This window comes from Rhamphochromis longiceps, linkage group LG5, assembly GCF_057381845.1.
Source record: "Rhamphochromis longiceps isolate RC_006_pf linkage group LG5, R_longiceps_female_GT1.1, whole genome shotgun sequence".
In the NCBI taxonomy this organism is placed as follows: Eukaryota; Metazoa; Chordata; class Actinopteri; order Cichliformes; family Cichlidae; genus Rhamphochromis; species Rhamphochromis longiceps.
In genome coordinates this window covers 24,681,786-24,695,531 of record NC_140561.1, presented here as the reverse complement: position 1 = coordinate 24,695,531, position 13,746 = coordinate 24,681,786, and the positions used below count along the sequence as shown (strand labels likewise).

Below are 13,746 nucleotides of genomic sequence, written 5' to 3'. Positions count from 1 at the left end.
AAAGACTTGAGGTCAGGCGGTGACATTCTGCTCGACAGAAAATAAAATCTGGTGCAAAGCTCAGTTTTAGTGGGCTAGGGAGAGGTGGCAGGAGCCCGGGTTCACATTTTGTCTGCTTAAAGTCTTTAAGGGTCCACGTGGCTCTGTAATCTGACTTTGTTCCTTAAAAGTGACACAGGAGGAAAAATAATGAAAATTTTGAAAATAAGCAAATGCATTTGGATGTGTGAATAAGGAAAACTTACTACTCACAGTGTTTAAAGCACATTTTCCCCAAATAATTACCCATTAAAAGGGTTACTAAAGAAGAAATTATCTGTTATAAGACTTTCCTGTTGTGGAAACAGAATGTCTTAAAGTCATAAGCAAACATTTATATTGTAGCTAATATCCAAGTTTTAGTCAGCAGTATATTAAAGAAAAAGAATCCCACCCTTCAAGCCCTTCACGCTTTCACACTCAGGCAGCGCAGAGGCATGGGGAGTCAATATGTCAGCGTTTATGGATGCCCTGCAGAGCTGCACAAGGCTGTCAGGCCCCTATTCATGCTCTAATGGCCCCCTGAGGAGCTCGTCTCTCCGGGCTGAAAAGGCCGTGAGGCCCAGTGGACGCCCTGTTGTTGAAGGTGAGCATGCGCTCTCATGGACGCGCTGCGCCTTCATCCATATGACAAGAGCCATAAAAGAGCAGCGCTCTCGCTGCTTCTCCCTCTCTGTCTCCTCTGCTTTCTCTTTTGCCCCCTCCCCCCCTCCCCCCCCCCCCCCCCCTCTGCCCACCTCTAAAAGAGAGAAGGGGGCTAATTGTTTGTTGTGGGAGCCAAAGATTATAGAGCCTCCATCTTTCTTCCTCCTTTGCCTTTTTCTCCTCTTCTTTTTTTCAAGCGCCTCCTAAAGAGCGCGATTCTGTCAGAGAGACAAGAGGAAAAAGTTTGGGAATTTTCCTGAGGAATGCCAACGTAAGAGAGCCTAAATCTCCTGACAGTGACAGGAGGAGATTTTGCGCTTGGCAGCAACAACGGGACAGTCTTCGGGTTCACTTGAAGTTTTTATAAAGTAATAGATAACTTTATGGAACGTTATAGACCTTAGAGCTCTGTTTCCGGTCTCACTTTGCTATCTTACCACTTGAAATAGATTTTGGGGCAAGTGCCAATGGGCCTCAGCCACTTGCTACAAACTAGTAATCAGTATGATATGCATGAGACAAAACAGAAACCGCTGATATCTGTCCATAAAGGTGATCTAAGAATGATTTTATTTTAGATATCTGGTGGATTTTCATGTCCTTATGTATACTTACACATCTTATCCAGATTCAATTTTACCTAAATGTCAAAATACTGCCCAGAAAAGGTCCTTGTCAACAAGGAGAAAAGTGATAACGCTTTCTGGCCTATTACCAGACGACCAAGTGAGCAGTTAACCTGGTTTTGCCACACATGCAGCCTTTTGATAAATTATTTGGTGTGTTGATCTGACTATTTTATTACCATACAAACGAGTAAACTCGAGCTGTTCCGAGGTTATGCGTTGCTTTCAGAGTTTTGAATTTGTTTTTCACATGCGGGGAGATAACTACAGGGGGAATAAAAGATTATTCATAGAGCGTCTGTCTATAAACCATTCTGGTTATCGCTGTCGTCTATCTTGTATTCACACGAGGTTCCTATCTCAGATACATCCTGCAGTAAATGCCTTGAATCATATGCCTCCTTTAACTTGGCAACCCCTTTAGGATGAACAGGCAAGTGCATTAAGCAGAGATGCCGCACCATTCTCCAAAAAATGCAAATTGGGAAGTTGTTAGTTATTTGATGTTGCTGCACGATCCACCCCCCGCCCCCGAAACATCCCTCCACTCCAGTGTTGGTGGTTGAATCGCATGCAGTCCTGAGGACAGGCAGGGCTGTTTATATGCAGGCCTGGAGCAGCAAAGACAGCACAGAGACAGATGCATGTCAGAGATAGCAGATCCCATCTCAGGCAGATGCCTCTTATCACAGGCCTGTTTGCATAATTAGGCCTTTTGATATTCACCCCCTCTGACTGACAAAAAGTATAATTGCGGTATCAAGTACGACAAAAGGTAGGCACAAAATAAACAAGTCAACATAAATAGGGAGAAAAGATGTGGTGTTATTTTTGTCCTGTGGGAAAAAAGAGGGAGGAAAAAACACCATTTTTAACTAAATCTGCTGTCAGTCACAGTCAACTGGTGTGACTCAGTGCTCACAGGCTGGTCCTGTGAATGCCTGCAAAACAGAGAGCGTGAGGCCTGATTGTAATTATGCTGGAACTAATATGCTTTTCAAAATGAGCCATTATGAGCTAATGCTGCACTGCCAAAGCCCTGTCTGTTTTTGTCCCTCTGTCTTGGATAGTTTGCAAAGGTATGGCTGATATTGAGGCCATGGGTTATGATATCAGAGACAGCCTGACTAGGATGAGTGCCACTTTACTTGATGCTAATACTGCTGACAGGTGAGATAGGGGATAAAGCACCTGCACTGCTGCAAAACCATGATTTTTTTTCCTTTTTTTATGATTTTGAAAGTAAAGTTTTAATCTTCTGGTAAAATGGTCTTTTGTTTTTGCATTGTAATTCCTTCCCCAAAGTATTATTTTATTTATATATTTTACTTCTACATAAAAGCTCTAAAATAGTTTTATTTATCAGTCCCGAGCTATCTTTTTCTTGTGCTTTTTAGCACCAACTAAACGTATCAGATGCACAAATTTGGCCAGGATTTTTAAATGCCGGGCGGGCGTGAAGTTTATTGGTAGGATGACGTATCGTAAACCTGTAACCCCGCAGATCATGTGGTTAATTGTGCGGATTGATTGGACAGCTGTCCGTTTAATCAGGATTACTTCAGTGTCTCGGGGGTAAAGGTGGAGGACCGGAGGAGTCCGAGGGTTTGGAGGGAGAATGCGAGGAGCCCTGGAGGAGTAGGTGGGGAGGGGGTTGACATTAGGACGAGTTTTGAGGAAACGGGGTGATGAGGATCCCATCTGCCTGTGTTCTGTCTGCAAGGTCAGCAGAGGAGCATCAAGCAAGAGAGCAGGCTTTAAACCTCACAGTAACCTTAAAACTATTAACTAGCAGCTCGAGTCCTTCAAGACCAAGAGGAATGTGCTATCTAAAAGGTCTGCTCAGAATTAAAGCATCGCTGACGCAAAGTCACGCTGAGGTGAAAGGATGTGGTTCTTCACATCTGTAAGCTTCACGTGTACTATAGACCCCACCCCCACCCATCACCACCCATCACTTATTTCACTATACCAACAATAGTTCGTATAATAAAAGCAAAACTCTACAAAGCAACAAACCCACATTAAAACCTTAACGAAAAATTGCTAAATACTAAATATAATAAATATGTTTGTTCTAAATAGACCTCCTATTGAATGATATAGACATGGATGTGAAACATCTCAAGAAAAAAAATACAAATATGTGTTTTTTGATGGCTTTTCAAAATAAATACATCTTAAATAAATCTTAAAAATATCATAAATAAAATCTGATTAATTTTCCCAGTTGGTAAAATACTAACTGCAAAACAGAATAATAGAAATAGGTGTATATAAAATGTATGCAGCTGATCTGCACAGTAGTAAGGATGTGTTTACTTGTATCACTGACTTTTTGCCTTCTTAAACTTATCAGATCAGTCATATTTTGGGACTGTAACTTGTAATATTGTAGATCAGTGTTGTATTATCTTCAAGTCGGTCCTTAAACCCGTCTGTGCAATAACCATCTCGTTTAACCAGTGCTAATTTGAATCTTTATCAGGTATTTACTTTGACAAAGCAGAGTGCAAACCTGATTAATTCCTGTTTATTATGGGGCACAATTTTAAATCAATGTTGAGGGAAAATCTCAGCGGGCCCCTGGAGGAGAGTACACGACACTAATCGTGCCCACTGGATGCCACATAATTAGATTCTAATTGCACAATAAGCAATGAGACAAGGCATGAGTGGTTTATCAATATCCCACGAACATTTGAATGGAAATTACAGCAGTCGTATTATATAAAGGTCTAATCAGAATGTACCTTTTTTGTGCCGAACAGACCATTAAGGAATTGACCTTGACAGCCCTGCAGGGATTTTGTTCAGTCGTATTTTGTCTTTGTCTGTTCACCTTGGCAAATAAGTGAGGAGAAAAAGGAGACATGAAATTTTGATTTTAAAGTGTTTTGTATCGAAGACAGCTGAAGACGTGGCTGTTTTCTCTGTATGTACTTGTGTGTGCGTGCATGCGTGCTTGTGTTTAACTGGCATATATTCAGACCACGTTTTAATTCCTCCGCTCTTTGGATAGACTTGTCCTTTATTGCAACTCCGCTGCAATCAGCGGCGGGCTCTCTCTCACCCAAATATAGTCAGCATATAGATGAGTTTCACATCCAACCCCGTTCCCAGTTGGCTCCATACAGCGTGTGCCGTGTTCCATTTTTCCTTACTCATTACAGGCAGGGCCGCTGACCTCGTGCTTCTGGTTCATGTACGAGAGCAGATGTGTTGGCTCTGCGGGGCTTAATGACGAGCAGAAGTACAAGCTATTGTCTGCTGAGGTGCTTAGGCGTCATTTGCCTGCTAATGGGTGCTAAATGTGACAAAGATTGCCACATCAGCTTAGCGACAAAATAAAGTCAGTGAAAAAAAAACCCCACCTCGAACAAAGGGGAGGACAAGAAAATCGGTTGAGGAGGAGAAGACTTTGGTGTCTTTTTCCGAACCCCTTGAGAATGTGTCGGCTGTGGCCCCGGCGTCTCCCTGTAGGACACAGAGGTGACTTTGGAAAGTGATCCGCAGACCGCTGGGCTGGTCTCAAGTGTCGTCATGGCAAGTTATTGCCCAAATGGATGTACGCATCCTCATGAAAACCAACAAAGGGATATGTGGTGTATGTACATATTCAACTTTGTATGTTCAAGGGTGTTCTGCAGCGGAGTGAGCTTGTGCTTCAAGAATCAATCTTTATTAAAAAGGATAAGACTGAAGAATTGATTTAATGAATGCGGCCTCATGTCCTGCGGACACATGTAATCCGCAGAGAATCATTGAGCATGAGCTCAGGGGGACAAAAAATGTTCGTAGAAGACTCATAGAGTGGCCTGTAATGATAGTCTCCATATAATCCCATAATTCCTTGTTTAATTAAACTCTGGAGCTGGCCTTGAGACTCCGCCAGCTCTGTTGCTCTTTTGTTCTCACAGTTGTTATTTGGAGGCCAGGTCTGAGTATTCTTTTGTCCACTTATGTTGAAAGATTTGACTAGAGTGAGCTACGAGCGGAGATTGGAGCTGTAAAACAACAAATCAGTCGCAGGCGAGACACTCAGGTGAGCAGCATAGTTTTTTATTCGAGCTGAATGGCAAAGGGCCTCTGTCAGAGGCGGAAATCTCTTCATGCACCCTCTTCTTCAGTATCTCTCTTTATTTTCCCTCTCCCACACTTTCTGGACTGTGCGTGATGCAATCCAACTAGGCCTGGAGCAACACTGGCACATCACGCAGCCTTGTCAATGTCTCAATGAGGAAATTATGAAAATATGAATTTTATGACATGAAATGAAAAGGGCCATGTAGTTTGAATAGACATGCAGAGGAGGTGAAAATGATGCAATTTTCTAAATTCAGTTATAATGGTAATGTGCAATGGTAATGCATATTTGCTGTCAAAAATTTCCCTGTCGGCCTGGATTGTACGGCTTTGTGCTGTATCTATATTCCTCGAGCAAAAATTCAGCTTAGTTGAATGCCTAAAAAGTAATGTAAAATGTGTTCTAATTCATTTAATGACAGCAGATGGAAACACATGGGACTGAATGGTTTTGGTGTGATATTGTGTTCTATTTTATACGTTTTGGCTGCACTGTGTATGAGCAGTGTGCCCTGGGCCAATGACAGAGAAAAGCAGGGTGAGGAGCAGCAAGGTGGCCTGTGCAGATTAACCCCTCTACCCACCAACACCCCACTCCCCCTCAGCTCTCTGCATTCACAGCCTCTGGGGCCCCTCTCAGAGGCAGGATTGTATATCAGGGGCTCTTCTATATTAAATAAATATCCACAGATTAAGATAATATTCTCCCAGTTGTATACTGAGAGAAAAGTAGCTGTCATTTGAATCCACTGTGTTGCCAGTTCCCCACTCTTGAGACTACAAAAGAGGCTCTTTTAGAATCCATTTAATGCTGAGTTTATGATAAGTTTCAACCCATATTTGCGGCTATTTTCCCCCCTCACTAGTCAGTATATTCACATAAAAGGCTTCTTAGCTTGTTTTCATTTAGTGGCCCTCTGTCCTTTCCTTTTCCCCTCAGGTAACCGGACAGATGATGGTTCAGATGTCGATTCTGAGCCCGACTTGCCTCTTAAAAGGAAGCAGAGGCGCAGCCGCACCACTTTCACCGCCGAGCAGCTGGAAGAGCTGGAGAAGGCTTTCGAAAGGACGCATTATCCTGACATCTACACCAGAGAGGAGCTGGCTCAGAGGACGAAACTTACAGAGGCCAGAGTACAGGTTAGACAAGCAGTGCCAGTACTCGGACTGATAAGCATGCACACTGTGATGTAGTCAGACTGCATGAAAACGCATTTCCGCTGGTGCTCGGCTGTGAAGTTTGGATCATTTTGAGACCCCTTTGTCTGAGACATCAGTACACAGCAAACATCGCTTTCCAGTTAACTCTGAGAACATGCAGCAAACCTTGTTACACTGTGTTTAGTAAAAAAAAAAAAAAAATGAAAGAGTTCCAGTGATTTTTGATGCTGCAAACATCCACCTATGAAATCTTAAAGGTTAATTTACATGAAAAATTAGCAGCACAGTGCTCAGTAGTTTATTTGTAATTTAGGTACATTACTCCTTTAAGAAGCGCATGTGTAATTGAGGTTTAGCTATGCTTTGTGCAAAAAACCCATCAGTGCTGAAAATCACTGAGGCCTAGCTCATACAGAAGACTTAAGGGATTCTGTGTTGCATAAATGCTAACATCTAACTAAAGCAACAACTAAAGATACTGCAAAGAGCAATATCTTTTTCCCAAAACCTAACATTTGCCTTCTTTTACCCATGGTACTGGTGTACACATCCATCAGGGCTATATTGCCCCTTTTTGTCATACTTCACTGTTGCATGTAAGGAAGCTTGCTGTCTACCATTATCTTTCATGTTCAAGTACTTTGACAGAGATACTCCCCTCCTTCGCACCTCAGATCCGGGGACCTGTCCTACAGCCTGAGTGCCCTGCAGTTGTATGTAAGCTTGAAGAAAGATATGTACAGTAGAGTTATAGCAGCAGCTGTTCTACCAAAGACTGAGGGAGAGAGAAAAAAAGGGAGAGGAGAGAAAGGGAATGCATTCCTGATGGATTTCTCATTTCGGCCTTTGGCCAGGATCTCATCCCATCACTTTCAAGCTCGCCGCTGCTTGTAAAACCCACCACATATCACACAGGGCTCTTCAGCCTCTCTGGGGACCCTATGCTCCGACAACAACATTAATCAATCAACTGCTAGTAAAAAAGAAAAAGGGTCTGGGGCACCCCTCTCCTCTTACCACAGTCATTCACACTACCCTAACCCCTCCAACTCCTCACTGCATGCTAACTGTGCATCACACTCCAAACATGCAATTGGGTAACTGATTCCACACATGTCTTTGTCCATCTTGAAACCCCCCAACAAGGATGTCCAATATGTCTGAGTGTGTAATGCCTCACTCAGGGAAAGAGAAATGTATCTCACCGCTGTTACAAGGCAATATATTTGAGGGGGGTTTCTTTTAAAAGTGTAAGAAGCGAGTCAAGACAAGATAGTTATTTTATTGATTTAAAAATAGCATTCAATTTTGCATTTTGATCGGACAAATATAGCCACACAAACTAAGCAAACCTTATGACAGAGGTGATATAAGTATATACATCTTTGTAGTGCACTTCAAAGTCATCAGGGAGCGTGGTCCCTCTTTGGGTTTAAAAGAAAAATTCAAGCGTGACTTAATGTGTATCTCATGTAAACATGAGAGCAGGAGAAAAAGAACATGAAGCGACTGCTGCCTCTCTGCTGTTAGATAATAGACTTAAATGATGTCATGTGAAAACCTGAGGAATTTGAGACATGGCTATAATTTGTTAATGCTGTTTTGCTCGTAATCTAATTCTTTAAGGCTTTGAAAGTCTCAAAAGGTCAACTTAAACTTAATTTTCTGAGAAGGTTACAAAGAAAGGGACTCTGGTAGCCAAAATATATTAATGCCCAAAGTTGCCCTACAGTGTGACGAGCATGTTTCAAGGATTGTGGTTCTAAGAATTTTCTGATAGTTTTATCTCTGTGTTTCCCCAAATATATCTCGGGGTTTGTTCTTAATGACTACTGGAGATGCCACATAAACATTTCAGTATTTAAACAGTGAGAGAGAATAGAAGCTAAATATGAAAGGATGTTGTTTAAATGTAAATTTGCCAGCTTGTGCATGTGAGTGCTATTTGTATCACTTGGTTCGGGAAATTTCCACCAGCTGGGCTTACATATAGGTGCCCAAATGGCCCATCACAGGGCAGAAGAGAGGAGACCCTTTGGCCTGAGAGAAAAGCCTCTCCAGCACAGCTGCAATGACGTATCTTCCAGATGTCGTTCAGAGACTTAACCGGTGTTTGGGGCTGAGAAACTGTCCGTAGGAAGGGGGGTGTTGGAGGAGGCTCATAGACTCATATTTTAACTCGTATGTGTGTCAGCTGTCACGGCTCGCTGTTATCCATTTGTCATTAAACACAGCGATAATGTGAAAAGCAGTTTTTAGGTTCGGTGCAGAGGTAAAAGCACTCGTGCGGCAAGCACCTCTGCAAACATGGCCGCGCTGGCGCTCAGCAGCCAGAGCTCAAAGCCGTGTTGTAAATTAAACCGCTTGATTCTCGCTGAAGTGATGAGTGTTTGGCTTAGCGCTGACTCACAACCCAAACTCGTAAACAGAGCTAACTCCCTTGTGTCTGCCCTCGCCTGCCATTTTAAGACCCCTTCACCATCTATCTTTATCAACCTCGCTGTCCCTTTCAGCAGAGCTACCAGCACTCCCTTACCACCCCGAGCCCTGCAGTGGTTTTATCACCCCAACTGACAAATTGTGGGATATGATCCATATCTCTCAGCAATTAGTTCCAGCCTGTCTCAGTAGGAGGGGACACTGCCAAGTCTACCTTCACTATATCCTCCACTGATGCAGTATGCTCTGCCACTTTCCATCTGATAACCCCTCAGTTTTAACAGGAGCAGGCAACAAAGCCATTCCAGGAGAGCAGCGCTTGTGTTTGCTCCCTGTGTTGAGGAGTGGACCAGGATGGGGAGAGCTGCGCAGGCCTCCATAAATCAGCTCTAGCAAATGAAGCAAATTACATTCCCCTCTATTTAGACTGAAGTTTCCAAAGAGACTGACTCCAGAGTGTCGGCTGAGGCTCATCATCTCAGCGTGCAGCTGCTGGCTAGCTTTCCCGAATCTGTCACATAGGTCCCCTTTCATTACCAATAAACATTCTGCATGTAGCTATTATAGGTAGTGGAATCTAATAAGGTATAAGCATTGCTTTTACGAAGTGTGCAAATCAATTTGGTAAAAAGTTTCTCTCTTTATCTGTGGCTCGCGCTGACCTCTTGGTGCATGCAGCGAGCAACAGGGAAACAGGCCTCGGTGGAGTCTGTTTGCCGGGCCGGCCTCTGCATCTGTACGTCACAGAGCAGTGTAGCTGAATTCAGACTAATGCTGATTCAAACGTTCCAAATAGCTGGTGAAAATATAATCTTAATGTCAAAAGGTGATACACAGTTCCCTGACTTTTAGGTCGTCATTGAGTTTCAGCAGAAAAGGCACGATGGATCGATTGTTGCCACAAAATCCAACGGGCAACTACATTCCCGCCAGTACGGGTTTATTTTTCATAAAGGAATAAATAGGATTTGTGTAGATTGTACGGGAGAAATTGTTGCAATGCATCAGTGTGAATGTTCTAACAGTTTCTTATTATTAGAATTTAAATGACTTTGGTACAGTGCTTCTGTACTCCTGATACTTATCAAGCTAATCCCACTCTCCTCACAAATTCACACTCCTAGCTACTTTAATTAGCATAGTGCCAGTCTGGAAGGCAGGCAGGGAGGGAATCAGAGAGAGGGAAGTGGGGAGTGGGGGGTAAAGAAGAAGAAGAGGGGAAGGCGAGAGGAGGGGAGGTGTGAGGGAGGAGGTGAGGGGGGTATTGCGTGGTGTGAGACAGAAGAGGATTTGTGTGTTGAAGCTGGTTGCATCACCCCTCTGTGTTTTCTGTGGATATGAAGTCAGCAGCACATTTTGTTTTGTCATTATCTCGGCTCTTGGTATTCATCTACCGAATGGTGCAAATTGGCTCCTGAAAGGCGTCACACATTCAGTACTTGTCTTTGACAAAATAATTCATGGAGGATTGTATAAATGGAGAATCCTGAAATATGAGTGATCCTATTTAAGAGAAACAACACTGACAGGTTTTTACTGCAGTGCAGTGTCACGCCTTTACAGTGTTAGTGTGAGTGTGTGCGCGCGTGTGTCATCACCGATCGGCGATAAGAAAACGCCAAATGCCACTTGATCGCTGGGAGTCGATTCTGCTGGCTGAGGGTGAATGGAAGATTACATGCAGCGAAGAGATGCATGCAGCTAAACACAGACACGAGACTTAAACTGTCCTGCTCCTTGTCGTATTTGCAGGGGGTTTTTGTTTTTTGTTTGAGATGTTTCAGGTTTGCATCTACGGCCTCTACTCTGGTTGCACTCGACAACAATCTTCACTCCCAATGTTGAGTTTTAGATCTCCTCTTTTCGCCCTTCCTCCCAAAACTTCCTCCATAAAGATCCAGAGCTGCTGTGCAGGCCTATCCAAGTGCACTAGATGCAAAAAACAGTTTACTACATGAAAAACAAAGCACAAGTGAGCCATTGGAATTCAACTGCACATTTGTAGGTAGATAGGGAGTCATGGAGAAGTGCTGCAGCTCTCTGTACTGCAGAGAATTAAACCGGATTGGGGATAGCAGAGGAGAATCTGTGGTCCAAGGTGACTTTGTGATCAGGTTCCAGAGCGCAGCCTCAAATCCTCAGCTTCAGGCTGTGTGTTAGTCAGTGTGAGAGTGGATGTGTGCATGTATAAGACTGTGCAAGTAATGTATGCATGTGTGTGATAGTGTACAGGCTCTTGAATACATGTTTATCCCAGTCTGTGCTAAGAGCCCAGTGATTGCTGGAGAAAGCCATTCAGTCTGTGATGCATGCTCATCTTCCGTCCAATATGTTAAACATTGCATCCACTGTTTGTGCATGTTGACAGAGCTGCAGCCTGTATGGTAGTCTGCAAAACTTTCACTGTTGAAATTCTCAGAGTACTGCAGATTTCAATAAATCATGATGATATTCCAGAGTTTTCTCTGTGTGAGACTTTCCAGCAGCTGGAACAAGATGAGAAATGATTGAGATCAGACCCCTGTGCCGCAGAAATAGCTTTTCCATAGTAGCATGATAGATGAAATGTATATACTAAATTATTTAACTGAACATTTGCACTAAACTAAATTTGCACAAACTTTGTATGTCAGATGTTTTCAACAAATGTTCACAATTAGGACAAAATAGGTTTAATTAAAAAAAAAGTAGTTTGAAGTAAAATATATAAATATATAGGCAAAGTTAACAATAGGAGGCTGTGAATATGTATCTGTGAAAAAGGAAAATGGTGAAAGCAAAAAGTGACTTCAGTGTTTTAAGCGTTTTTGTGGCTACCATGATGGAACAGCTCCTTCCTAAGCTCAGATGACAAAGGGAGAAGGAAGTTAAAGTGAACATAAAAGACGAGTGGGGTGAGTCGATGAGGTCGGAGGTGAAGTGGCACTGCGGGGTGGGGTGAACGGGAGTGTGTGGAAGGAAGGGGTGTACCCCCCCGTGTCCTCCTCCCCTGAGCCTAGGCAGCTGTTTGTCTGGCCCAGTTGGAGCTTAGTTCAGACTTTGGACCACGCTCCACTACATCCCAATAGCAGAAATTTCCCGAAAGCCACACACACCACATTTGTTTTGGAATAGCTGATTGAGGGATTCAGACGTAGTCTTCAGGAGCAATCGGGCTTGAGATAAAGATTTCCTGTTGGTTTTCCACCTGCATAATTGAGGTTTGCCCTTTTCTCAAGTACCGACACAGTCATCGCCTGTTGCATCTTATTTTCTTTCTCCTAAGCACTCGCTACTAAACTGAGTAATAGTCAAAATAAAAGAAAGGAAAAGAAAAGAAAAGAAAAACACCAGAGGCAGTGAATGTGTTTGAAAAGAAGCACATTCAAATTAAGATCTCCGACGGGCTGAGATCCCTTGTAGCCTCTACAAGTTTATATGTATGTTTGTGTGTACAAAAAGAGGCAGCCCCCAAAAAGCAGTGAGTATGTCGCTGTGTAAGTCCCCTTGAAAGTGTCCCTCTTTAAGACCTGTTTAAAAGGGACGCCCCCTCTTTGTGTCCACTGTTCTCTGTGGCGTATGGAGGGGCTTTTGTCCCCTTCTTTCATGTGCTCTCACAATAGCCCTGGCCGTTTGAAACACAACAGTAGATGAACTGCGCTGACAGTGTATTAAACTCTGATGAATTGCCTGTGCGAGGCATAGATCAATGTCCTTCAACCCTTAGCACACAGTGAAACCCGGGCCTTGTCTTGGTTAAATGGAACAGGTTGCAGGATCTTTTCAAAAGGGCTTGATTATATTCATGTTTTGTTGAAGCAGAAGCCTTTTTAAAGTGTATAAATCTTTGCCGTTCCAGAGGGTCCAATTTTTCCCCCCCTTTCATTCAGGGAAGTGACATTGTCTGTCTGCGCTTCAGTAGCGCTGCTCATTTTGCGAGCATTTTTGCTGTTTGTAGCCTTAGAACTTCGCGTTTCGACTCTGAAGTTAAAACCTGTTTTTTTTCCCCTTTAAAAACAACCACACAGCCACACTGAAACAGAACAATAGCTATGAACAAGTTAACTGTGCTTCCAGAAATGGGGAAAATGGGCCTCCCTCAAAGCATGCAGCAGCTTCGCAAACATACTCGAGGTGTGTGATGCGGAGCTTAGTGACCTACCTCTGACCTTTAAACGACTCCTTCCTTCTGAAGTGGACTTAGGGCAGCCTGTTTACATAGATCACAGCCTCAACCACTTAAGAAAGACAGGGACCACACTACTGAGCTCCTACAGCACCAGCAACAACACTCACGCCAACCAGCAGATTAATTGCAGGTGGCAGGAGCCGGCAGACTCCACTGAGAGTCTAAACAGACTCTCGTTAAAAACAGACGACGCTGAAAACAACAGCTGAAAATGAATCAAATCAAATCCTGTGAGCCATTTGGATTCATGCCTTTTACAATATCTGGTTTATTCCCGCAGGTCTGGTTCAGCAACAGGCGGGCTCGGTGGCGCAAACAGGCCGGGGCCAATCAGCTAGCTGCCTTCAACCACCTTCTTCCTGGAGGATTCCCACCCACGGGGATGCCAACTTTACCCACATACCAGCTACCAGAGTCCAGCTACCCCAGCACCACACTATCACAGGGTGAGGTTGACACAGCATCCAGCCAAAATATACTCTATGTTCTGTTCTCGGAGTGTAATCAAATTTAGGTAAATATTGCATTAGTCCTGCTTATTTGTGGTATGCCATCCAAATTTTTATGTGGTAATAGTGTCAT

General features: G+C 43.4%; 1 protein-coding gene across 3 annotated transcripts in view; it reads left to right on the top strand.

Annotated features, from left to right (window-relative positions):
- pax7a (paired box 7a) overlaps nt 1-13,746 on the top strand; it is a 43,648-nt gene that overhangs the window by 14,609 nt on the left and 15,293 nt on the right. For all 3 annotated transcript variants that reach the window (XM_085406791.1, XM_085406790.1, XM_085406789.1), the window contains 2 exons: nt 6,337-6,536; nt 13,445-13,610. In XM_085406791.1, the coding sequence (XP_085262917.1) occupies nt 6,337-6,536; nt 13,445-13,610 (366 nt within the window). The remainder of the gene's footprint in view (nt 1-6,336; nt 6,537-13,444; nt 13,611-13,746) is intronic.